The sequence below is a fragment of the Haemaphysalis longicornis genome, unplaced genomic scaffold (genome assembly GCF_048455015.1).
Source record: "Haemaphysalis longicornis isolate Haplotype H1 unplaced genomic scaffold, Haemaphysalis longicornis Haplotype H1 scaffold_1, whole genome shotgun sequence".
NCBI classification, from domain to species: Eukaryota; Metazoa; Arthropoda; class Arachnida; order Ixodida; family Ixodidae; genus Haemaphysalis; species Haemaphysalis longicornis.
In genome coordinates, this window is record NW_027526203.1 from 468,970,005 (window position 1) to 468,994,801 (window position 24,797).

The 24,797-nt window shown below is 49.8% G+C and overlaps 1 protein-coding gene across 1 annotated transcript in view; it reads right to left on the reverse strand.

Annotated features, from left to right (window-relative positions):
- Positions 1–3,152: 3,152 nt before the first annotated feature.
- LOC144162670 (uncharacterized) overlaps positions 3,153–24,797 on the reverse strand; it is a 159,259-nt gene continuing 137,614 nt past the window's right edge. Inside the window, exons 5-10 of the mRNA XM_077693299.1 lie at positions 19,883–20,257; positions 17,746–17,886; positions 10,294–10,433; positions 8,182–8,348; positions 7,919–8,079; positions 3,153–5,957 (exon numbers count right to left, since the gene is read on the reverse strand). Coding sequence (XP_077549425.1) covers positions 5,895–5,957; positions 7,919–8,079; positions 8,182–8,348; positions 10,294–10,433; positions 17,746–17,886; positions 19,883–20,257 — 1,047 coding nt within the window. The 3' untranslated portion in view covers positions 3,153–5,894. The remainder of the gene's footprint in view (positions 5,958–7,918; positions 8,080–8,181; positions 8,349–10,293; positions 10,434–17,745; positions 17,887–19,882; positions 20,258–24,797) is intronic.

The window sequence follows — 24,797 nt, forward strand, 5'->3', positions numbered from 1 at the left end:
AGCCCATTTCAGGTGACGCTCGCAGGCGTCAGACGGGGTGGAACCCTAGTCACGAGTCCCATATGAGTCCAATAGCTCCTGGCCCCTGGACGCGAGCTCTTGCTGCGTCGACAGGTCGGGGCTGGACATCAAGATCTCCCATCGCTCGGGTAGGGGGGGAAGGGGAAGGGGGAGGGAAGGTAGGGGATTCTTGAGCTCAGTACACTCTGCCAGTATGTGCGGCAGGGTGCCTTCCGTCTTTTTGCAGAACGGGCAGATGGGGTCGTGTTCTGCCGGGAACATCTTGTTCAATAAAGCTGGGTGCGCCAGTGACCCCGCTTGTGCGCGGCGCACTATTGTTTGTTGCTTGCGGTCGAGTTGCTGGTGCGGCACGGGAAGCCTGCACCTGGCGCTCCTGTACAGCGTGGTAATCTCGCGGTAGCTCGTGACTGGGTGCGGTAGCTCCGACTCGTCCTCGGCCCGGCCAAGAAGAAGCCCATCAATAATCAAACTTAATGATTGTTGACTAAATAAAGTTGTTCCTCCTCCTCCTCCTCCTCCTCCTGTCCTTAAAGGAGCAGACGCAAATTAGGTAGAACTTACAAACTAGACGAACGAGCGATTTGCGCTTAAATTTAAGGCACATTCTTTACAAAGCAATAAGAATGATGGGACAAACAGTGGAAGTTACGAAAGCACATGTAAACATAGAAGTACTGATGCGTTCTGCTGTTCGTACTGCGCACAGCATGCTTGGTTTCGCTTCACAGCACTACGGGGCTTGGGGTTGTCTCAGACGACACTGGCCGATTGACGCAAGCAACGGTGTCTTACGTGACCCCATTTGTCGAGCGAGCACTGTTTCAGGGAACGAATATTTTCTCCCAGAACAAAAACAAGCCAGGTTTAAATGCGGGCAAAAACAAACCAAACGCTTGCCACGGTATGGTGGCGCCATCTAGGTTACGGAACGTAAAGAAACGCGGGAACAAACCAACACCGCTGTACAGGGTGGAGACAACCTTTGAACGGTCCCGTGCCGCCGCAATTGGGCCAACGGGCTCAACGCGTTATTCTTTTCGTTTCCCACGAGACCTAGCAACGCGAAACAGACAATATGATTCAAACTTCTTCAGTAAACCGCATTGCGGCGATAATTTTAGCGCGGTTTTGACACAATGACTTGCTTCGGCGGCGAACGAGCAACCGAAAATGGCGGCGCCAGCGTATACGTGTCTCTACCCTGTACGGCGGATGCGTGAATGAAGGTACAGTCGCGTGCGATTTGAAGGTAATCGCGCTAGCGTCGACCGACCACGACGATAACGCCCCCACGCGGCTTGTTTTACTCTGCCTGGTTCCTGGTTTACGCATTCTTCTCTCCCTCGGTCGCTGTTTATTCCAGCAGCCATCACTCCAGCAGCAAAATCAATAACCCCTTCCTCTTTTTTTATAGAGCACGCAGCGACGACGTCGCACTCGTGGTATTTTACAGCAGTTCTCGAAAAGGTGCGCAGAAACGGATTCTCGGGAAATAGTGGACGTTTATAACAATGGGTGCTATCGTGGCTCACGATAACCAAGAAAAAAACGCACACGTGATTGCAACCACACAAGATCACCACAAAGCGGAAAGGGTGGTTTACTAGCCGCGGGAGTGATCACAGCTTGATGGAACAGCGACCGAGAGAGAGGGGAATGCATAAACTAGGTCCCAGTCACTCCGAAAAAGGCCGCGCGGGGGCGTTATCGCCTTTATCGGTCGAAGCTCGCGCGATTACCTTCAAATCGCACGCGACTGTACTCTAGGCTGCAGAGCGGTCGGTTTCAGTGATGTCACTTGGGACCACGAAAACGCACGATTGAGAGGGAAAATCAAAATTTTAACCTAAATTGTTTAATTTCTCAGTGAATAAAGCATCGTTTGTATCCGGACAAGCGCTGGGGGCACTATAAAACACGAAATCTTTCGAATAAAACCAACTTGCATTTTCTCTTCATGGCTCCTTTAAGCACGGAGGCTCGTAGCCAACCGCCATCGCCAAATGCTAACGCCCGAGGCAGCTCCCCCGCTGTCCTCGTTAGCCCGGACGCTCGTTCTCTGCCGCACCTAGTTGCGTACTGCGTTCGAAGATTGAACCTTCTCAGTCCGCTTTTTCTATACGCGACATCGTGGTTCTCTCGGGCACAGGTTGGTATGCTGAAATTTTCAATGCACGGGTACTTTGCGGACATTGAAATGTTTTACCTGCAGTGTTTGCTCAGTGGTGCTATTTCTCTAGCACACGAGATTGATTCCCGGCCATGGCAGCCGCATTTCGATGGGTGCAACATGCAAAACACGCGTGTACACAGACATGAGTGCAGAGCCTCTAGGTTGTCTGAACTAATTCGTTACCAGGTGCAGCATTCCTTGTAATGGTATTTTTGTTATGTTATACCCAATATATAAAATGTCGATGCCGTACATATTCCACTAAAATAAGCATACAAAAGCATTTTTAAAACGATGCATACAACTAACATCAAGAAGCGTGTGGGAGTAAACTCGGAAAATTTTTTAATGCTCTTTTCTACACCTCACATCAGAAATATTAACAGCCAGATCCATGGCTTGGATGGAGCCCGAGCCCGGCCTGGGCCTGGCCCAGGCCCACTAAAAAACGCTTTGGACCTGGCCCAGGCTTTCAGGTCAACCCAGGCCAATGCAGTGCTCTAGTAGCGTGTACCAAGCACTATATTCCGAGGAAGCCAGCCAAGTAACTGGACCCTATGCGTGGCATTTGGGAAGCATCGTCTGATTGTGAGGTTTAAAGTGCTGACGCTACACAGGCCATAAGGCGCGCCATAGTGGAGGGCTCCGGATTTTTACTACCTGGGGATCTTTAACGTTGTCTGGAATTTCAAACATGGGCATTTCCGCCTGCATCAGAAAAGCGGCCGGGAATAGAACACGCAATGACTTTGGGCTCAGCAGCACAACGCCGTAGCCATTAAGCCATTTGGGAAGCATTGTGAGTGAAGCAACATGCTGAGGGCGTCCTTTCATTGGCCCCTCTGCGAAAGCCACACGTTTTTTTAAGTGATTAAAAATGCTTTATTATACAAACACACAAGAAATAAAACAGTCAAATGAAAACAAGCATCTTCTGAACCATGTAAATGCACACACGTGTGGTACTGAATTTTTATTGGCACTTTGGGACTTGCACTAGAATTCGAACATGACCATCCAGGAAGGATTACTTGCGACAGCCACAGTTGGTAAGAAAGCGAAGGAGCCACTTGGACAAACTCAACCGGTGCTGCAGAGTCCAGAGAAGAAAAACTTTGCATAGAAAGTGAGCACATCTCCACAGTGGAATGTCACACACACGTGTAAGCTGCACGTCTTTGGTGCACACACTCCTCGACACCTACGGAAAGGCAATAACTGGGCTGGTGCGGGGTCGGCCACGGGCCACGCGCCACCGTCCCGCAACACTGCTACTGCACGGGTTACTTTGAGGACGACCGGGTGCGGCCGAAGTGGAGCGGCGGCGGCAGCTGTGCAAGAGCCCCCCGTGGGAGGGAAAACTGAAGCTTCCGTCCAAACCGTTCCCTCGGGTGTGCTCAAGCCTCGCAAGCAGGTGGCATTCTGTTGTGCAAGCAGCACCTGCCAATGCTCCCCCCTCGTTTGTGCCGTGTGCTCCTGGCACAGAGACCATGTGCGTGACCAAAGGGGGGAAAGAAAGAACAGCTGACGTGGCACAACCAAACAGGTGCTGTTGCTGGCCTTGAAGGGAATGCCACTTTGGTGCAATGCTTGAGCACAGCCTCTCGGAGTCGTCATGGCAGCGTTGCGGCGAACCGTCCAAGGTGAACTCGCTCCTTGCACCGCCAACTTAACACACGAGCGGCACAAAAATGTCGACAGCTGTGCTGATGCACGCCCAGAATCAGTACTGGCGGCAAACAAACCACATTCTTCCCAAAGTGCATCTCACACTACAGTGGCACAAGAAGCTCCTGCTTTACCAGCCGCTATTCGGGGCCAATCCATTTTCAAATCAGAATCGGTGCCGGAGGCCAAATTTAGCCTCGCACAACAGCAGCAGGAGCTTTTCGACATTCCTGCCCCATAGTCACAGAACAAATACAGCAAATATAATGCCCATCGGTGAAAGAAAAAAAAAAACACAATGCAAAACAAACAAACAAACAACCGTGCAGGCCAGCAATGGAAAAGGCTACGTGCACAAGCGAGGAGCACCCTGTGACGCAGGCGTTGCAGTGAACAGCAAAAGGTTTCCTAGCGGTGCGTCATTGTATGTACACACAGATTGGGCTGAGATCATGCGTCTGGGCAGGGACTGGCGAACACACGTATTGCACTGCTGCTGAGGCAAGCGTAGCGATGAAGCCTGCCTTGGCCACTAGCTGGCTTCTGCAGTGCACGCATGCCAAGCCAGGGAAGTAGGCCACTGCCTGGTTGGAATGATTGTTAGGGGGAGGGGAGGCGGGAGATCTCGGGTGGAAATTTGCACTTATTTTTGCTGTAGCCGCCTCGTGAAATTTGGCAAGTGAATGGTGCTCAACCGACAGGTCTCGTACATACGCACACACAAAGGGAAAACAGAACACAGTACAGCACAGGTAACAAATAACTTGCGGTGAACTGCCCCTGAGTAAAATATGTGCCACAAACAAGTATTGTGCAGCGCAAAGATGCAGACACACCCCAAATTGGAAAGCTAACAGCATTGCAAAACCCTACCTTGTAGCTGAGACAGCCATGGTAAGCGTGTGATGGGCAAAACATCACTATGGCGTGTCAAATACTGCAGTACAGTTCAGGTTATCACCCCAAAAGTTTATCTTGGATACCTTCAACGAACAGAAAATGGGACAAGTGTGCGATAAAAGTGCATCCATGCCACCCATTAAACAAGCAAAACAAAGTCATTACAACAACCGCAAAAAGAAGGAGCCGCAAAAGACTGACTAAGACACGGCAATACGAGGTGGGTGGAATCCTGGTGTGGACGAGCATACCAACAAAAAACAACCACGCACTGAACGCAGCCTGAAAATGTGAGCAATGGGCCTTAAAAACGACTTAGACAAATGAATGGCCGAAGATGATAAATACACGCTCGAGGGACCAAACCAAGCCACACACGGGGAGCAGCCCGATAAGCCGGGAAAGCCGCTGCCGGGGACAGCATCACAGAGGGCCAAGACTAAGGCAAGCGAGTGCTCGAATGAAGATGCTGATGCTTAAATTATGCGCAGTGGGCATGAAACACGGGAGACGTCACACACAGCGGCACAGCCCTAGCCACCTAGGGTGGAATCGGCACCACCACTTTGTCCAGCACACGAGGAACAGGGACCACCACTAGCAGTTGAGCGACGACAACCGGGGCCCCGCAGCTGGGGAGGCCAGCCGGGGGGGGGGCCCGGTCTTCTGGTGTGGGACCTAGTAAGCAGCACACTCCCTGGGCAACAACTAAGCCTTGGCATGGACCTGGCACCACGCTCCGACACACATACAAACACACGAGAGAAGAATACCCATTTGCACTTTGCCTACTCGCCCCGCAAAGCGCGGTGGTTGCAGAGCTGGATGGAAGCAAACCGGGGGGGAAGGGCGGGAGGGACCCACTTGTATTGCACCAGGAAAGAGAGAGAGAGAGAGAGAGAGATGGGTGTGGGGGGGGGGGGGATTTCGAATAACGACACGTGCGGCAGGGAGGCAAAAAGAGGAGTTCCCAATGGCACACACACAACGTCCTCCAGCAGCTCCACAACCAGGTGCTTTGCCAGCTCTCCAGATCAGCAGGCTCCGGAGCGTGCAAAGGCCTCACACTTGAAACAGTCCCGGTACGACAAAAAGGTGCCGCCCTTTCTGGTCGTCTTGGCAGGCAGCAGGCTCACTCCGAGCTGTGGCCACCCTCCGATGCATCGCCACGGCAAATGGGGCAGGTGCGGTTGCCCTGGAGAGCAGCAGCGGAGGTCGAGGACACCCATTAACAAACGCACAACCTGGACGCCATCGAAAGCAAGCACACAGCCGTCAGTTCATATCTTTCATAAGAGGCTACAAAGGAACGCCAGCTTTCTCTTTTTGCCTGCCGGTGCAGTCTGGTACCTGTGAAGGGTCGTGCGCATCTGCACATGCCATTCCACCAGGGCCTCTTTGTGTCAGCTGTGGTAACGAGGGGTCTGGGGAATGGCGGTTTCGGCAGCATTAAGACTATGCACTGCTACTGCATCACAAACTCTGCCAATGCCTAGATGATTTGAGAAAGTTAAACTTGAATTTTAGCCAATTTGCACCAGCCTACTTAAACTTTCTTTGTAAAATGAAACTGCTAGAGCCTCTGCCTACTGTGGGTTAACGTACGGGATAACAGAAGACCCCGGCTAGCTTCGCTAGAGAAAGTGCTACCTGCCGTACACTAGCCCTAGTGGAATTCGAAGCCTCACGCACGGGTTCGGGTACGTACTCACATGCGGTAGACAGACTCCGGCTATCCAAAGTAAGGCTTTATTGCCTGGCAAATGCAGGGCATATACCAGACAACACGACTGTTGCTCGCGGGGAGACCGTGCAAGGGAAGCAGTCGCGGTAGGGGGGGGTTTTTCCTTCAGGACCGAATCTCTCAGCAGAGTCCCCAAGGAGCCAACTGGGTTCTCGGTCATCGGGGAATTGGGAGTAGGCACTCCTGAACCAACCGATTCCGACCAAATCGCTCACTAGACTCCTCAGAGGAATGCTCGCGTGTCCCGCAGGTCAGCTCAAGGGGAGAGGAGGTCTCCTCCGGGTCGGGGAGAGGGTGGTGCGAGGGAAGGCAACAAGCTGGTCCTCCTTCCCCCGTGCTCTCGCGCACATGTTCACGGTGAGCCGGTTCGGTGCATCGCACGGGGTCACGAAGAGTTCACGACTCGCGCGACGTGCCGGCTGCCCAAATAGGCGGCTCCCAGCTCGCCAAAACGTGTAGATGAGGCATGGGAAAACAAGGGTCCCTACACTACACACTTCAAGATGACGGGGGAAGGGATCACTACCATAACGGTTGGTGCTCCCCCACCTCAGACAAGAGCAGAGGAGATCCAACTGTGAGATCTATCCACAAAGTTCAGCATCGCCACAATGCGAGCTGTGCTGTTGATACTTGCATGTCACAGCTGTCAACAGAAGCCAAGTGAAGGTTGGCTCTCTGGGACACAGCATTACACTACCCATTGCGGACACACTTGCTTTTTGAAGATTAGACGCCACCGTAAAAAATGGGAGGGTCGTGTCGAAGGGGATCAGATAGCAGGAGCCATTTCCTGGCGCAACCAAGAGAAAAGCTACCACCAACCTAGCAGCTACCTACAAGCAGCTCAGATGTGCATGACCCATGCTATGTACATTTTTTACCCGAATAAATTCGCTGTAACTGTGCAGTACGTACAACTCTTCCTAAAAGTGCTGAAAAGTTGCACTACACGGCTAATTTTGCGGGAATCATGGAATATTGTTTGTTTTTCTGTGTGGGTGAAACATGGGGGTGCGGTTACATGCAGAGGCTATATGCGGAATGGCACTCTTCAATGCCACTGCATTGCGTGGGCTAAGCGCGCCTGTTGTGCACTCAACTTATCTCTCTTTCTATATCCAGCAATTTAGGCATCTACTTTTATAACGAATATAACGAATTCATTCCTGCTTCCAATGTCAATTTCATTAAAATCAGGTTCCACTGTATTTGTAAAAGTTTGTTTGGAGGACATTTGGCACCTGCCAAACGCAATATAGCCATTCTCAAACGAGGTTCCATGGAAATCAGAGAAACCTGGAATCAAAGTAACGTCAATTTGCCCCTTCCTTCATTTAACCTATTACCTTTTTACTTTGCCACTCTGGGATAAGTTCTGGATAGTTCCAGGCAGTCCCAGGTCTTCTCACCTTGAGCCATTTGTCAACACAGCGGGCATGGAACTCGTGGCCGCAGGGGAGCACGCGCATCACCTGGCGGGCCTCGAAGTCGCACATGCACACCACGCATGAGGTCTGCTCTGAAGCGTGGTCCTCGGGGTTGAAGCGATACGAGGCCAGCTGCTCGATCTCTGCAGCAGCAGGCAAGGAAGTGGGGGGGGGGAGTTGGCTGGGCACCGGCAGCAGCCCCCCTCGGAGGGGGAGGGGGAAGAGGCTGCTGGCGTGCCACCCACCTGCGCGGGGCAGGCCACGTGGCTTGGCTTCTCCCAGCCTCTCGGCCAGGCTCAGCAGGGCTTCGTAGTTCTCGGCAGCAGGCGACTCGGCGTTGGCCATTTCGGGGGCATACGTGGGCATTTGGTTGTTGGACAGCACAGTGCTAGAACCATCATAAGGCCACCAGCTGCGCCAGGGGGGAACGGCACCGCCACCAGGTCAGCGGGGGTGCCGCACGGGGGGCCAGAGAACTGTGCTCCCACCCAACTGGCTCTCCTGTTGCCTTTCTCAAAACTCCCTTTCAGGAAGTGCCTTCACCCAAAAGACACCCCAAACAACACATTGGCCTCGGCTGGCTAATTCAGGACTCTGTTCAAATACAATTCTACGCTGACCATTCAGCGAGCCTCAAGTGAAGCAGGCCCCGAGTCAGCTGGCTTACACGATAGACATCGTGTGCAAGTTGGAGACTATGTTTGGGCCAGGTCACATCTGCAAAAAGCACTGTCATGCCTGGCAGAGGCAGCTGCAATTTTCTTTTTTTCATTGTTTCTTTCAATTATATATATTTTTTATTAAAGCTGAATTCTGAGGTCTCAAACCACAGTATTTGCACCTGGTCTCTCTCTATAGCACATACTCACCAGCTAAACTTTCAGACCATTTCGGTTCAGCTTGCAAGCGATGTGAATCAGGCCCTAAACAAGCTTCCGTCCATTTGAAAAACACAAGTATCTCAAAGTGGTCGCAACGAAGAAGGCATTAGCGTTTGCTTAAATGCATGCACATTTTTTTTAGTAGTCTTGACATTCAGGGCATCCAATGAATATTCCTCGTAGCACAGCCAGCCAATATGTACTGAACTATAGATGTATGCATTGCTATTAATAACTTCCCTAAAAAAATTAAATTTGTTATATGCTACGACAGTACGGTACATTTTTAACGCCGTGAACACGTTTTTATTCTTAACTCAAACCTGTCTGTATGATTACTAGAAGTGCACGGGAAACGTTGCGCAAGAAAAGCGATATGGCTTGCGTGCGTCGCAGCGCACATTTGCAGCAACATATCATACTTTCATTATTCCGGACATGGCTCGTCAGGCCGCTTTTAAGGTTAAATCTAACATCATGGGCATTATTACAACTACTGGTGTTCAATCGTAACTGGTTGCGCAGTCAGGCGCTCTAACGCGCAGCGGCTATGCCGTGCGCGCCACAGCTTTTGATGCATCGACCGTTTTTTTTCCCAAGGCTAGTGAGCCTATTGTCAAGCATAGCAATAACTCAGCACTTAAACATTGCAAATAATACTAAAAGTTCACTTCGCGAACCGCTATCACAAGTGCACACACCGCATTTCACCGTCTGGGTATTGGCCACGGTAAAGTCACACGCACAACAAAGTGTTCGATGACTTCTGCCTTTCGAACCACACAATTTCCCGTAATCTGGCTCGTGAGTTCAGGCATTCCCATGGCAATAATGTCTGTGTTGAATACCACAGCAGATAAAATGACTGAACAGAAACGTGGTCGAGCGAAACAGCGAAAATGAACTCAAACGTGCACTACACAGTTCAGGTGGCCGCTATCTTGCGTTGTTGCAGCGACTCCCAATCAGGAGGGCCATTACAGCGCGCGCCAACTGGAGAACCAATCGCACTTCACATTCGATTTTCGGCTTCGTTTGTGCATATTTCTTTTTCTGCTGTTCATACGTTTGTGAATGAATGAAGATAAAAGGTAAGGAAGATAAAGGACCAGAAACAAGATCACTTAGCCGACATGATGGTACCAAAATGGCCGCGCCCGGTGGCACCGTTGCGGAGATACAGCGCTTTGAAAATTGCCGTTTTTTCGCCCTTTTGCGCTGATATTTTGTCACCGTGGTTGGCAAAAGTATTTTTTATGCCACTTTGCGACAGTTTTCGGCGGAAAAACTTTGCAAACGCACCAAATATAAAACATACAAGCTGAATATGTGGCTACCAAAAAAAAACGATGTTTTGGTCCTTTTTTCGAAGTTGAAAGCCGCATCCCCACTTAACTCTATCAGCTCGAACAACCCTTCAGGAAGCTCGATGCGAAAGGATGCTTTGTGGGTGCCCTCGCCCAGAAGGCCACTCACAAGAGGTGCAGCAGGAAGCCTGCATGTGGAGCCTGGGCTGGCGGCGGGGGAGGGGGAGGCGGCGGCGTGGGAGCCACCACAGGAGCACGCCATCGGCGGTTGGAGTTGCGCCGTCCTTGGGCCATGCGTCGAGGAAGCCCCTAGGACACACAAAAAACACTCACTTCAGCACTCGCAAATGCTTCCCTTTGGTGTCAAAAGCTAGATTTGCGTAGTGCAATGTCATTTTATCCAAGCAGCGTCAGCTGAACATCAATCACTGAAACTTATGAAGCCAATGAGCTTTAACTGAAATAAGAACACTCTTGGAGAATTTTTTTTACAAACTAGGCTTGACAGTGGTGCAGGTCCTCTACTACGGTTTAGCAAGCTTCCCAGTGCACAACTCAAATCAGGTACTGCGCCAATGGGGTCACTGTACACATGGCGCAGGTGACTAATCAGCTGTTCAGTGTACCGTCGAACCCCAATACAACGAACTCCGCTTCAATGAAATATTTCCGATTCCCCGTCAGCTAGCCATAGAAGTCAATGCAACAAAGTCCTCGCCACAACGAACCATTTGTCTGGCTTGATTTTGCTCCAACAAAATTTTTGCTCAGTGGTGCTGGGTCTGAACATTTATTTTATAAGATAAGCATAATTCCAGCTATCTCTAACTTTTTATACATTCAGGGTGCTTAGTTTCCTCAACAACGTTTGCCATGCACTCACACCACCTCCCATTAACAAAAACAAGCTCATAGATGAATGCCATTGTTTGCTCGTGATAATGATGTGACTGGTCGTCTTTACACGAGGTGCAGGTCCGGTTCGCCAAGCTACAGCCAATCCGTATCCAGTTGAAATCGCGCGAATGTGCCTTGCTGGCGCTGCACCGTCATATATGCGTTGTGAGCAGCTGTCATATCATGTCTGATTCCACAATTCTTCAAAGTCAAAAGCAAAAATAATGTTTTTGTGTTTAGTCTTGAACCCACGTTATAATATTTAATCACAAGCTCGCGGTCGCGATAAATGCAAGCGGGCGCGACTTGACTGCCAAGGTACCGCTGTGCCCAGCCAGAGAATAAGATAACGGCGGCCCTCCTGCCACAAGCGAGAAAGGGGGCTTCCTATAGCATAGCAGCTATCTGCAAGTAATTAGCTCGGTAGATACTACAGCCAGATGTTATGGACTGCATGCGTGACAGTACCGTATAAACCGGATTATAGGTCGACCCGGTATATAGGTCGACCCCCTACCTTGAGGTGGGAAAAGTTCACAAAAAAAAATAATTCGGCACAGAAGCGCACTCACAATGTCTATATTTATTTTTGACGCCCGTCCGTCACTGCCACTCACTATGCCTGCCGAAGTCACTCGTCCGAACTCTCAGAGTCGTCCAAGGATGACTGCTTCGCACTGTCATCTTCCATGCCATCAGGCGCGTTGCTGATGGAGCACTTCCTGAACGCTCGTGTAACCATGTCGTTGGGCAGCGACTTCCCAGAGAACCATGTCCATCGTGAGCGAAGTTCCCGGACGAAGTCCGCCACTTTGTTCTCCAACTCGGGGTGCACCGCTTGACGTCCACGGAACGATCGGTTTCGGGGGTTGCACGCGCACAGCTTAGCTTTCTGGCTCCGCCAGTACCGCACACTTTTCTCCGAAACGCTTAAATGGCATTGCGCCGCCACATTCCCATTCTGCTCGGTGACTCAATCGCCGTCAGCTTTAAACGCCGCGGTGAACTGGCGTCGACTGCCACCACTCATCTCGGAACAGAGACGTACAGAAATGTACGCACGCACGCACAATAAACGAGTAAAAGACGAAAAACTAGAGAAAAGCAAAATCAAATAAAGGCCTGATAGTGCGTGAGAGCAGTCCGACACGAATGGCGATGGTGACGGACTGCGCTTGCACATTGTTGCCAGACAACGATTTACATTCTGCCAATGACCGCTATATAAGACGAGGGGTGACTTTTGTGCGGATTTTTTTGGAAAAAAACTCGACCTATATTCCGGTTCATACGGTACTCCCTGAGAACAGAGACTCCCCTTCCACATATACATCGAGGTAACTAAGTACTATCTTCTTAACCGCAGGATTTACGGTTTGCCACATCCTAAACTAAACCGGGCTCAGGCACTTACATTACACTTACTGCAGACTGGCACTTACCCTTGCCCGCGGAGGCTCAATATGTTTTATCCCGAGACGTATACGGAGCCTTATTGCATGGACTGTGGTGATTTAGCCACACTGGAACACATGCTCTGGTCTTGCGAGCGAATTGAAGATCCAGCTATCAAGGACGCGTCCAGGTGGGAGGCTGCACTTCGCAGTCCGGACCTGGACGATCAATTCTGGGCTGTCCAGCAAGCTCACGACGTGGCTGTGAGGCTTGGCCTTTCGGTCCCGACGTGGGAGTGGCCCGCTTAGTGGTTCATTATCACTACTTGCAGGACCAAATAAAGTTCCCTCCCTCCCTCCCTCCTCGTCTCATAACGCGCTCTTTACGTGCAGGCAGAGTCCTTCAATGCTTTACTGGTCACGAAACTGCTCCGTAACTCAACGGCAGAGCTTCATATGCTGCGTTTGGCCGCCGCGTGGTGGCGCCACCATCTCACTGAGGTCACTCCTCGGGCGGCGTTGCACTGGCTCGAATGTCGGAGACGCGGTGAGTTGTGTTTGTTTTGTATGGGAAAAAAATGTAACGTGCATCTCGGGCTGTTGTGATGCGACTTAAGTAGTGCAATGACGATGCCGAACACGTGTTGCGTCCCGGGATGTCGTACCTTGTACAACGATACAACAAAAAGTGCTTTCTTGTTCTGTTAACCGAGCGACAAGGAGCTGCGTGAGAAATGGAGGCCCGCCATTCCAAGGCAAGAAACGGGAGAGTTCAGCTTCGATTATAAGTGCCTGGCAGTGTTTGGGAATGCACTGTGTGTGAGAATGAAAAAAGCAATGTACCCTGGACCTAGAATTGCACACGGCTAACTTAAAGACGGATTTTTGTCAGATCAGTCAGGTAGTAGCGGTGCTTCATTACCTGTTTGCAAACTTGTATTACCTTGCGCACAGGCTCGCATGTAAAAAAAGCTTTGGGACGACCTCGTGCTTTTACTTTTCATATTTCCGCGAATTATTCCTTAAGGTCCGTTTTGTTTGTTTTGTAAACCGCACGTGGCCACTTCCGGTTTTCTTATGTGGCGTTTCAAGCGGAGCGCCCGTTTGCTTTTTTTGTCGTACGTCCCGTCGGACAATATTGTTTGATATGGAAAGGGTGTGTCACCTTGTCGCTAACTTCATTTTTTGTTTCTTCGACAATGTTCTTGATCCTATTTCTATGGATCTGAAATTAATAATGTTCCGAAAGTAATGCATGCATAGCAAACGCCGCACAACTCACTTTATCGACGTTCATCTGCGCACGTCACACTGCGGACTGCTTCTTCGACGTTTGTGTTTCATTCTAGTTTTTCATAGAAGGAGGTCGCTTTAATAAACTGCGTTCAGAAAAGGTTTGCGCCGTTCTTGGCTGCGTGGCAATACAGTAGAATCTCGATAAACTGAAATCGCTTAAACGAAATTGCTGCTTAAACGGAACAGTAGCCAGTAAGTTGGTTGGTTTTGTATTCAGATAACGTAAAAAAACTCTCGGTAATCGTAACTAAAGTTTCCACGTCACCGTTTAAACAGAACCAGAAATGGAACTTCTTGTGAAACCAATTGGCATGAGAATCAGCTTTTTACGGCTCCGGCTGTTTCGTGATTGTTTTTTTTTCCCTCCCTCCTCGTAAGCCTCGTCTCGTTAGTGGTCAGCCATGTTAGCGCAACGAATGCAACATCACAGTTCTTGTTCCAGTCATATGGTCTCGATTTAAGACGCCGAGATTACGGGGCTCTGCTCCTAATGCCTCGTTCGTGCCATCGTGGTGCTACTCGCGCTTCATTACCGCGTTGCCGTCTTCTACATTCGGTGGCTCGTAAGCACTCGCGAAGTTGAGGCCTCTAGCCTCCGTGAAGATGCCGTTGCAAGGACTCAAACAAACATATTTGATGCATTTGATGCTCAGGGACTCATTGTTGCCAAATTAACTTTGTGAGTGCTGTGCCTAAACCTCTTTTAGTTTTCATGCTTTCTGAAAAACTATCAGCTGCATTCACCTTCTGATGCTTCCGAGTTCCATGAAATGGTATTGATAGTGTGTACGCACATAAATTTGCGCTTTCATACATCGATCTCGGTAAACAGAACTCCTGTTAAACGGAACTAATTTTTTCGGTCCCTTGAAGTTTCGTTTATCGAGAGTCTACTGTATTCTGTTTCCTCCGTGTGCTGCACATTCAGCGCAAAAAAAAAAAAAATAATAATAATAATAATAAATTTTTGTACGCTGGACCACGCTCTTTTTGTCTCCCTTCGTAATATTGAAATTTTTGTTGCGTGTGATAAAATCAGTTTTATTGTTCTTTTTTCGCTTCCTTTTTTTGCAAGGATTGCGAAGTGTGGAAGCGGAAAAACACACAGTGTAACATATATCTCTTCGTGTTTTGGTCCTTCGCGTTTCTGCAGCGTTTTTAGATATTATTACGTATGCACCCACTGATCGAAACGACAACACTATTGGGCTATCTCTTTTAGCGTTCTGTGCATTCCAGAGCAATCAACGGATTCATTAAGCATAGTCTGAACGACGTGTACTTGGTTTCTTTCAGTTTTTTTTATTGTATTATCGATGGGCACGCAGCAGTCCGTGACTATACGGAGCTACCGTTTGTGTGGTATTTACAACTTTTGCTTTAGGAAAAGAAGCAATAGAGATTTAAAAATCCGTAAACACGACGGTGCAGCGCTTGTGCCAGATTATCCAGAAGCCGTTGCCGTTCGCGGCCGAAGTCTACCGTAATTTACTTGGAAAAATAAAACCCCATTGAAGGCAGGTGATATTCACAATGAATGGACTATTCATCGCTAACTGTTACGAAATAAAGCACACTTAATCAGCGAGCAGACACCAAAAGCAGCGAACGTTTGCACTCCAAGAGCTGGCCAATATGCCGCATGCGCGGCGGCTGGATGCCCTTCGTGCGGCGGTGGCGCCTGTAGTGGCACCCGCGGTCCCTATATGAAACGAGCGCAGAAGTTTCATGACCAGTAAAGCATTGAAGGACTCTGGTGCAGGTAAGAAACAGATAACCATTGGCACGTTTGTTATCCAAATAAACACGACATAATTGCGCCTAACTCCTTTTTCTAAACATTGCCTTATGCGGTTGATGATGCGGATAATATAAGGGGCTACTTTTCTTGCCCTTCTGAGGTATGCTGCGGCAGATCTTGCCTTAATGATTTTCCACTTCAACAAAATTTTTCACCCGTCCCGTCAATTTTGTTGCAGCAGAATTCGACTGTAGTTTGGGTTTGAATAGTGCATCAGCAGATAAGGTCCCAACGCACTGGCTCCACAAGTGGTCCTGGAATGCCATTTCAGTTGACTGAACAACCCTGGACAACTGCCACCAGATGTGGACTAGAGCTGGGCAATGTTCACCAGAATCTAGCGGGGAGCCCCTCTGCTTGCGCATGGGCTGGAAGACCTCACTGCACTCCTGGAAATCCCCACCACCCACTTCTCTGCGCCGGCTGAGTGGACCCATGTTGCACTTGCCACCAGCACTCCTCCTCACCCGCAAGTCCCTTCAGCGGACGGCAGCCGTCATGCGGAAAAGGGGGGCATTTTATTTGTTAAGATATGATGTCAAGGCCTTTTTTGGCACGCCAACGTCGCCATGTATGGCATAGCGACCCTCCTGGCAGCACCAACTGCCAGTCATAAATGTCGCACACCTGAACTTGTCGCACATTTTCAGAAGTCCGCCTTCAAAATTACCTGCACAATTGTGGCTGATAAAACCCCGCCGTTTGTGTAAGCCCTTTAGAGCCTGCCTTCACCCACTTAGTGAATCACACCAGTTGAGGAAGTGCTGCTGCTAGCTGCAGCTAGCTCATTATGATTTCAGCTGCCTGTAGCAAGACAAATCCCACATTTCGGCACCCAACATGGTATTGACATGGCATCACAATGGGCCCCTTATAAGTCTGTGTTACTGCGCGATTCCTGGGAAGGTGGGATAGTGGCTTTTGGGCGGGACGCTCCCTGTTGCAACCTCTTGTGTCAGCTGGTACTGCTGCCCACGCACTGCGGCATGGTTCCTTAAGCCAGCCACACTCGCTTGCACCAAAACAACCAGCCTGACCGGCTCAGAGGTCTACCAGGGTGTAGAGCAGCGCCAACCCCACACTCAAGCGATGCCACTATGCAGTTCGCCAACGCATGACAGCCAGTCAAATGGAGAAGTATCATCGCTTTATTGGATCTGAGCGCCCCGCTCTAATGACAAAGCACAAACATTCTTGTTCATGGTGATTAAATAAGGTGCCACGGCATAATAAGTACCACAATATAGAATGAGACGCTGACTGCCACATCACCAGCTGCATAGTGAAACAATCGTAAAATTTCCGAGCCACAGTCAAATGAAACTGTCCCGTGACTGTTGCACTTCTTACAGGCTTACCATGCAGCTAAGCATGACAAGCGGCATCTCCATGGGTGTTCCTCACAACAGTGGCTATTATAGTGTAAACTCCCTTAGGGGACAGCCCTTATCAGAAGCCAAGGCCACGATGTTCAGCTGTGCATTGTGTCTACTACATTTAGTGTGTAACAGTTACAAGCCTTCATAGACTAAGCAAGGCTGGGCAGGTGGCAAATAGTAACCCTGCCTGATTTCCCCACGACACGCAAGTCACACAGCGACACCTATAGTCCATTCCACAAGCTAGGTGCAGCACTGTGGAGGCTACATTGTTGTCAACAGACTGTCACCTCAGGGCGCCTAACTCACCGCGAAGGAAGCGACAAAAGGCGCCGGGGCCTTGCGGTTCCACTTGCCGAGAGGGGAGAAAGGAATGTCCTTTCAGGACCCCCTTCACGGCGAGTTAGGCGCCCTCAGTGGGCGCACTGTTGACAACAATGTAGCCTCCACAGTGCTGCATCTAGCTTGTGGTATGAACTATAGAGGTGCTGTTGTAGAAAATGATGATTGCGCACACGTTAGGAGCGCCTAAAAAGATCAATAAGTGGGCAGTGCAACGTCCACTGGCCACCCCTTTTTTACGGCACAGAATGTGTTGTAGGCCTGGCTCAAACAAAGAATCTGACCGTGCAAGTCCCTCCCACCAACTTCACCAGGCTCGACATGACACAGCCTCCAGCTAAGGCATAGCTGCTAAGCCCAAAAAGCACTGGAGACTGTTACGCAGTCATGCTGCCATAGAGCTTCCTTATGAACCTTGCTAATGCCACCAGTGAGCACATTATTGGGGATTTTATCTTGGATGCTACGGGAAGGCCGCAGACGTGCGTACAAAGGCGGTGCCCAGCACTCACGGGTTCCGGAGCCAGAATGTGGGCCATGGGTGGGGAAGGCGAGTGTGAGCCAGGGGCCACATGGTGGCTCATCTGGGGAGACAGGCCCCCGTAGGCATTCCGCCGCTGCTCCGCCAGCAGCTCCAGGTCGGGCTCCTGCGACTGCGTCAACAGGGGCACCGCTGCAGTCGGGGCAGAGCAAACTTGGCCCCGTCTTTGCCCAGCCCCCCTTTGGGCATCGCAGGGCCACCGACCAGGGCCACCGTGAAGGAACCTTCGCACTGTTCGATTGTAGTGGTTTCACTCACAACACACGTCTTCCTGGCAAAAGCTACGGAGCTATAGCGGAACTGCTTGTTGACTGTCATGAACACCAAGCTCGATCAAGGCATGAAAAATAACTTTGTAAGCACAGCTTGTCATAAAAAAATTCCCCCGCATTTCCCCGAGGGGGAGAATGTGAAAGTGCGAATGCACGGTTGTCGGCCCGCTTGCGGCGCTTGCGCTCGGCCCCCGCAGCCCACCGCCTCGCCGCCTTCTCTTCCTCCATCGGGTTTGTAGTATCACGTGTACACCACGCAGTTATCAAGCCGCTATAACGCCGCTGAGTCGCCAACGCACGCCGCTGACGACGTAGTTTGAATGCGTTAAAGATATAAAGCGCGTCACTAACACTGATATCAGCGTCGCGTCCGTGGCTTGGTCGGTAGAGCGTCGCGCTGAGGCCGCAAAGTCCTCGGATCGAAACCTGGCGCCGGATGCTGTTTCTCTTTTAAATATAGAGGAGCACTGTGGACGCCGCCGCCGCCGACGCCGCCGCCGCCGCCGGCGGTGGATGGTTTGGGGTCGCTTATAAAGTGCATTCGCACTTAAAAGCTTTGAAGACAAAGGCCCCGGCTATACTTAGGACATAGAACGCCAGGTTCAGCAAGTGCTGGAGCCGAAAGATAGCTAGAGCCACCAAGTTCTGCAAAGTGGCCTTGCAGTTATCCCCCCACGCTTTCTGCAAGCATGAAACCTTTCTTTTCTGGCAATCTGAGATTGTCAAATTTAGCGCAGGACCAATAACCAACTTGATTTGCATGCAGAAAAAGGCACCACACCTCAGAACAAAGACATGTAGTTTCCCTCGCTAGACCAGAATAGCTCTTGTTTTGCTCGTGCAACTGCTTTCTTCCTTCCTCCTCAGGTGTCACACAAATGCTAGTCTGCATGCTGCAACATCTGCATGGCCTCTCCACTTCCCTCAACTCTCGATGGAGAGCAGCCATGCACTGACGAAGGCATTGTTCGGGAGAATTGGCGAACAATGACGGAGCAAGGAAGAAAACAGAGAAAGCAAACACTGATCATCTAGAAACCACAGTTATTCGGTGCAACACAGCAGACACAAGGCTGCATTACTGAGAAACCGCCCCAGCCAGAATATCGCCCACCTCCCTTCTGGACCAGCCGAAACATCCAATTTGCTAGATGACCCCAAGACACACTCACCCCTAAACACTCGACTCCTTTCGGAACCTCGGGAGCTCCCCCCCCCCGTGAAAGCCTCTGGTGATCGGTCTGCAAACACTCCTGGCGACCCAATTTCGAACACCCGAAAAGGTGCTCCCCCCTTACTTAATAAGGAATACTGGTTTTCTTAGAGAGGGGTGTACCAGGATGACAAATACATCTCCGTGGGAGTTTCCATATGGGGATAGAAACATCCAAGCTTTGAGCCCAAGGTGCGCCATCATGGCGCACCTTAAGCCCTACAGCATTTCCGCAGCCCTGAAGATGGGGAGAATTCAGCCACTGTGTGGCCCCTGCAACCAGCGAACTGACAAACTGTGTAAACATTGTGAACGAAGCATTGCAGCTTTTACTTGGTACTAATAGCCACGTGTCTTTCAATGGGTTCAAGGATGACGGGTGAGGAAAACACAAAAATACACCGCTTATGTAACCATGCAGCAATTTTTTTACTCAATATCTCAGTGATATGGGTTGGTGACCTCTCAGAACATTACGGCAATTGTCGAAATTTGTTCCCATTTCTCATTAAGCTAATGAGAAACTAGAACAAATGAGAAACAGGAACAAACAAGCCAGGCATTTCCTACAGACAATCCCTCGGACGTGCGAGAAAGCAGGGCAGCAGGGGCCCCTTTTTCACCTGTGGCAGGAGCGGCGCATGCTGTGGTGGCCGCTGGTGGGCTGCAGCGGCCAGGGGCGCCACCATCTGGTGCGTCGGGTGGTGAAGGAAGGCGGGCCCCGCAAACTGGTGGTGGTGGAAGCAGCAGCCGCAGGGCGCCACGTGGTGGTGGTGGTGGTGGTGGTGGTGGTGGTGGCCCGCAGTGGCCAGCAGGGGTGCAGCAAAGAAGGAAGGCGTGAACAAGGGCACGTGGTAGTGGGCTGGCGCTGCACCCCCCGTGGCCACCCCGAGGGGGCCGCTCGCCATGCTGCTGCTGCTGTTGCACACCGCAAAGGGCTGCGCCGGCACTGCCGACGCCAGGGTCACGGGAACCTGCGACCACACCAACGCGTGAGGCTACCGCCAAGGGCACACAGGTTTGCGGGGGCATCGCCGCACGGTGAAGGCCCGTCGCTTCTAACTGCCCCAACCCTGCGTGGCACAGATTCATTTCTTTCCTCTTCAGTTCATGCTCCCTGCCCCCTGGCAATGGCCCGACGTTAGGCCTATCTCCATGCTTCGAGGACGACAAACGTCAACCAGTTAGACGCAGCTCGGCGAACAATGAGTACGACGCTTGGAAGGTCGCAAGGCTTAACTATGGTCCCCAGAAGATTATCTGCCGTCAGCAGACCGCAACAGGGCTCCTCTGTGATGCGTGCAGCGGCGGCACTACGAGCAATCAGAGCATGCTCAGCACAGTGAGCGGAGCAGCGAACGATGCGTAGTGTGTGCTCCACACGTGGGACTGGGCAGGTGTAGCCGCGTCGAACTGCCCACCTTCATCCTCCCTTCACTTTTGTTGATGACAGAGTGTGTACTTATATTTAAAATTACAGTCAAATAAAAAAACAGTTCTCCACAATTGCAAAAGGTTTCCCAAGCAGAAGGGGTTTACAACAAATAAACGCAAACGCAGTTTAGACGGCATTTTCTTTGGCTGTCTCAAAACCTTTGCGCAGGCTTGTGGTTGTGCCTGCACTCCACGTTCTGAAACCCATGCCATATTAAGAGCTATGGACACAAACCGCCTTGACTTCGCTGCGCTTGCACGTGCCCTCGGTTGCTGTATCTTGTACATAAGTGCAAATAAAGCAGTCTTGAAGTGGAACCCTGAACATTCGCATCGTTCACTCGGAGGCTGCTGCATGCGCATCTCTGCTTCCTTATCAGATATGTGCAGTCTATGGAAGTTTATTTAACCCTTTCAGGGTCAATGCCATATATGTACATCCCCTGCGAACACATTTAAAATGGTCAATGTGCGTCATCGCTTGTATGTTTAAAAAGCGCACCTTTTCCGATTATTTCTCTTGGAAATTTTTTTCTTGTGCCGATGGCTCTTCTTTTCTTTTTCTTCTAATGCTTTTTACAGAGGTGTGCCAGCAATCAGTTGCATATCTGGTCATGCGCGGGCGTGCAGTGGCTAGTTTCGGTTCCGTCCTCCGGGCACTTTCCGCTTCTTGCGCCCGCGAAACTGGAGATTTTTTTAGACGTCATATAAGGTTTTTTAGAATTTTTTCTGGCGTTGTCCATGAATAAACCGCGTGTGTGTAACAACAAAAATGATTTTTAAAGACGATAGTCTTTCTTGGGCTGCTTAAACCCAGAAATTTCGGTCTGTCTGTTTGTCTGTCTGTGACTCGATTCAGCCACCTGGCCAAAGTGAAACGCAGACTGCGCAATAGTGTTATATACTCACAGCCAAATCTAAACGTCCAAGTCCGGTTTATATGTTTATACTTGTCAACATTGTGGAACAAGAACAAGGCATTACGTAAATATGACAGGAAATTAATACACAAGAGACATTTACAGTGTTCCTTTATAAAAAAAATTCACAGATGCTTGATTTTAGCAAAATGAAATACATCCGCTGCAGAAAAAAAAATTCACACTGTCGCCTGCTGTCACCCGCACCACTATAGCTTCTGGTGGCATTTTAAGAAATGAAGTGGCAACAGTTACGAAAAGTTCCACTAGATAAGTTCCACGTTCTCCTTGGAACGCATGTGGAAAGGGGCAACGCGGTTGTATAAATGTTGAAGTAGGGCACCTCGATTTACGCACGCCTCCACCGTACGGCAGCATTAGCATCGAGGCACACGGCCTGGAGCAGTGGAACGCGGTAAATTTAAATCGACTTGAGCAAACCTTTAGCGTGTTTACCTTGGGAGGAGCACGACGCAAGAGGAACAACATGAGAGGTGAGCGGGAAAGCGAGGGGAGGCATTTACTTGGCAAATGTCGACAAAGACTATCGTCTTTTGTCGACATTTCCAACGAAAGGAGCAGATACGCTGCCAATTTTTTTGTCACTTTATGGTCACCCTAAAAAAATTATTACAATTTTTTCTCGAAATAGATTCGTCTGAATAATTTAAATCAGCAATACAGAAAATCGACCATGGGGGGTCACATTTGGCGAAGAAATTTGACCCTCAAAGGGTTAAAGGGACACTGAAATCCAAATACAAGTTGCTCTAGATCGATAGATTAGCTCACCGAGAGCACAAAAATACCACTCTAACACGTAGCTTTTCTAAAAGTAAGGTAGAAAATAGCGAAAATATGAAGACAGGTGCCGCCGCCACTTGCTATGGGCCCGTACGCTGGTATGGTGGCGCCACTGATTTGCTGTGTTCCATGCCACCTTGTGGACAGGGAAGAGATAACTTCTGAATCCCGCGAGCAAGTGATGCCCCGCAGCGTCTCATTCAGCAGCGTACAAATATCGGCACAACAAAGAAAGAATGGCTGCTGTTCTTTTGCAATGCGATACAAACAGCCAAGTGGTACTTTAATAAAGAGAAAAGGTTTCTTCGCAAGGGCGACAGGAAAGCGATTTACCGAAGCAAGATTGGTTGTATGCAAGCGAGGGTCTGTTTCCATGCCGTATGAATATGCTGCATTTCGCGTGCTGCATTTCGAATATTTCGCAACAGCTTCAACTGCACACCAGCGGTGTCGCCCAAATGAAAGATAAAAATAAAAAGGCAAAAACCCGCGATCCCACTTACAAAAAGAAAGAGTAGTGCAGGAGTGTGTGCGCGTGTGTGCATCGCCTCCTGGAAGCAATAATGTGTGTGAGAGAGAAGTTGCAATCGCTCCACCAACGGAAACTGCTGAAATTACGATGCGTTCGTTGGATGGGCTCAGAAAAATATCGCGATGGTTTTTTAAGTACTTTCATTGGTCTATAAACGCGTACTTAATATGCGAATACTTTTGGACGTAGATGCACGTGAGGAAGCTTTCATGAAGGCCTCGAAACGTTTATACCTTGTTTATCGCTCGACATGGACACGGGCACAGGTATGGTGGAGTGCACAACAGAAGCTATAATTGTGCACAAATGGTTCCTCTCGCATTCGGAGAGCCGATGAACAAAAAAAAAAAAAAGGACAATTTGGATGAATGGAGATTCTTTCAAACCTGATAGTTGTAAGTGATGTTCGTGTAACTGCACGCCATCATGAATAGTTGTTTGTGCATGTTATCTTTCTCCGCAAAAATATTTTCCGCAATGAGCTTCACTTGAACTCATTTTCTTTCACCTACTGTGGCAGAAATGCAAATTAAAAGTTGTACAGGGACATATGTTTGAGATATTTGAGTCATTTCAATAAAATTAGAAGCGAGCCTCCGACTTCTGGCTGGTGTGTGTCCATCTGTTTATTGTCGTGTCACTGTGTACCGTAAACATTTACGTTTCTAATGTTTTCATTTTAAAGCTCTACAAAAATAAGCACTAGATCTGTTTTGTTGGATACGCAGCATTTTTTTGCAGCGGTCTTACGCCAAGTAGCGTGCAGATACACAAATGCACCTACGGATCTGTTCTTTTTATTTCTTCTCGGGTACTATGTGCTTTGTGCACGTCGGCGTCGCTGGCAGCTGATCCGTGTACTGTCGTCTGCTTTTATTGGAAAAGGGGCGCTTTCTAAAATATTTCAGCATGTATTCCCGCACAACTCGTCAGCGGAATATTTCTATGAATATAACAACTGTGAATGCAATAAAACGCAGTAATTGTTGTATACTAATTTTCCGGTTGTTGTTTAAATTGAGACCCATGGCGAACTGATTTAATGTTTATTTTGTTCTTTGGAAAAAATTCAGCCGCCACTACCAGGTGGCGCCACATGTTTACTTGAAACTGTAGTGCACGAGGCCCATACCGCACAACTTGCACCGGAAGTGCTTAAATCGCCTGGTGTGCACATCTTTCTCAGCTGCTGCTGGATCACGGGGCCTCAAAAGGACATTATGTTTTTCTTCAACAAAGCGTCAATACTGATCGCGGGTCCCATGAAAGAGCATCTTGGTCAGTGGTTTAGAGCTGCAAAGGACGTGGGAGTTCGGGAAAGCACGACCGATTTGACTGAAACTCACTAAACCGCTTGGTACGTGGTAGCGTTGTATTCGGTTGCTTCTATACCGCTATACATCATGACACAAACAGTGAATGCAGTCACAGTGGGCGTCGCATTTGTTTGGCAATTTCTCAGCAATTAAGGCATCTTTTGGCACCGAATCAATGCTAAAGTAGCTATGGAGGGGGGGGGGAGGGGGGGGGGGGGGGGGGGGGGGGGGGGGTCAGCCTTTCTGTTGAAACAAACTTTCTGGTTGCCTTCAGTGTCCCTATGAGAGCCACCCCCTACGACACCGCACTCATGACGTGCTTGGCCTAAGAGTCGGAACTACTGTGGCGGCTACATTGTTGTCAACAGTCCGCCCACCGAGCACGCCTAAGCCCTCATTCCCACAGCCATTTTTCACCCCGTCACGTCACCGTCACGTCACCGTCTTCCCTCATGGGCGCCGTTTTTCGACCGATTTCTCGCCGAAAATGGTACGACGGTGACAGGAGGCTGAGCTCTACGTTTCCATCACG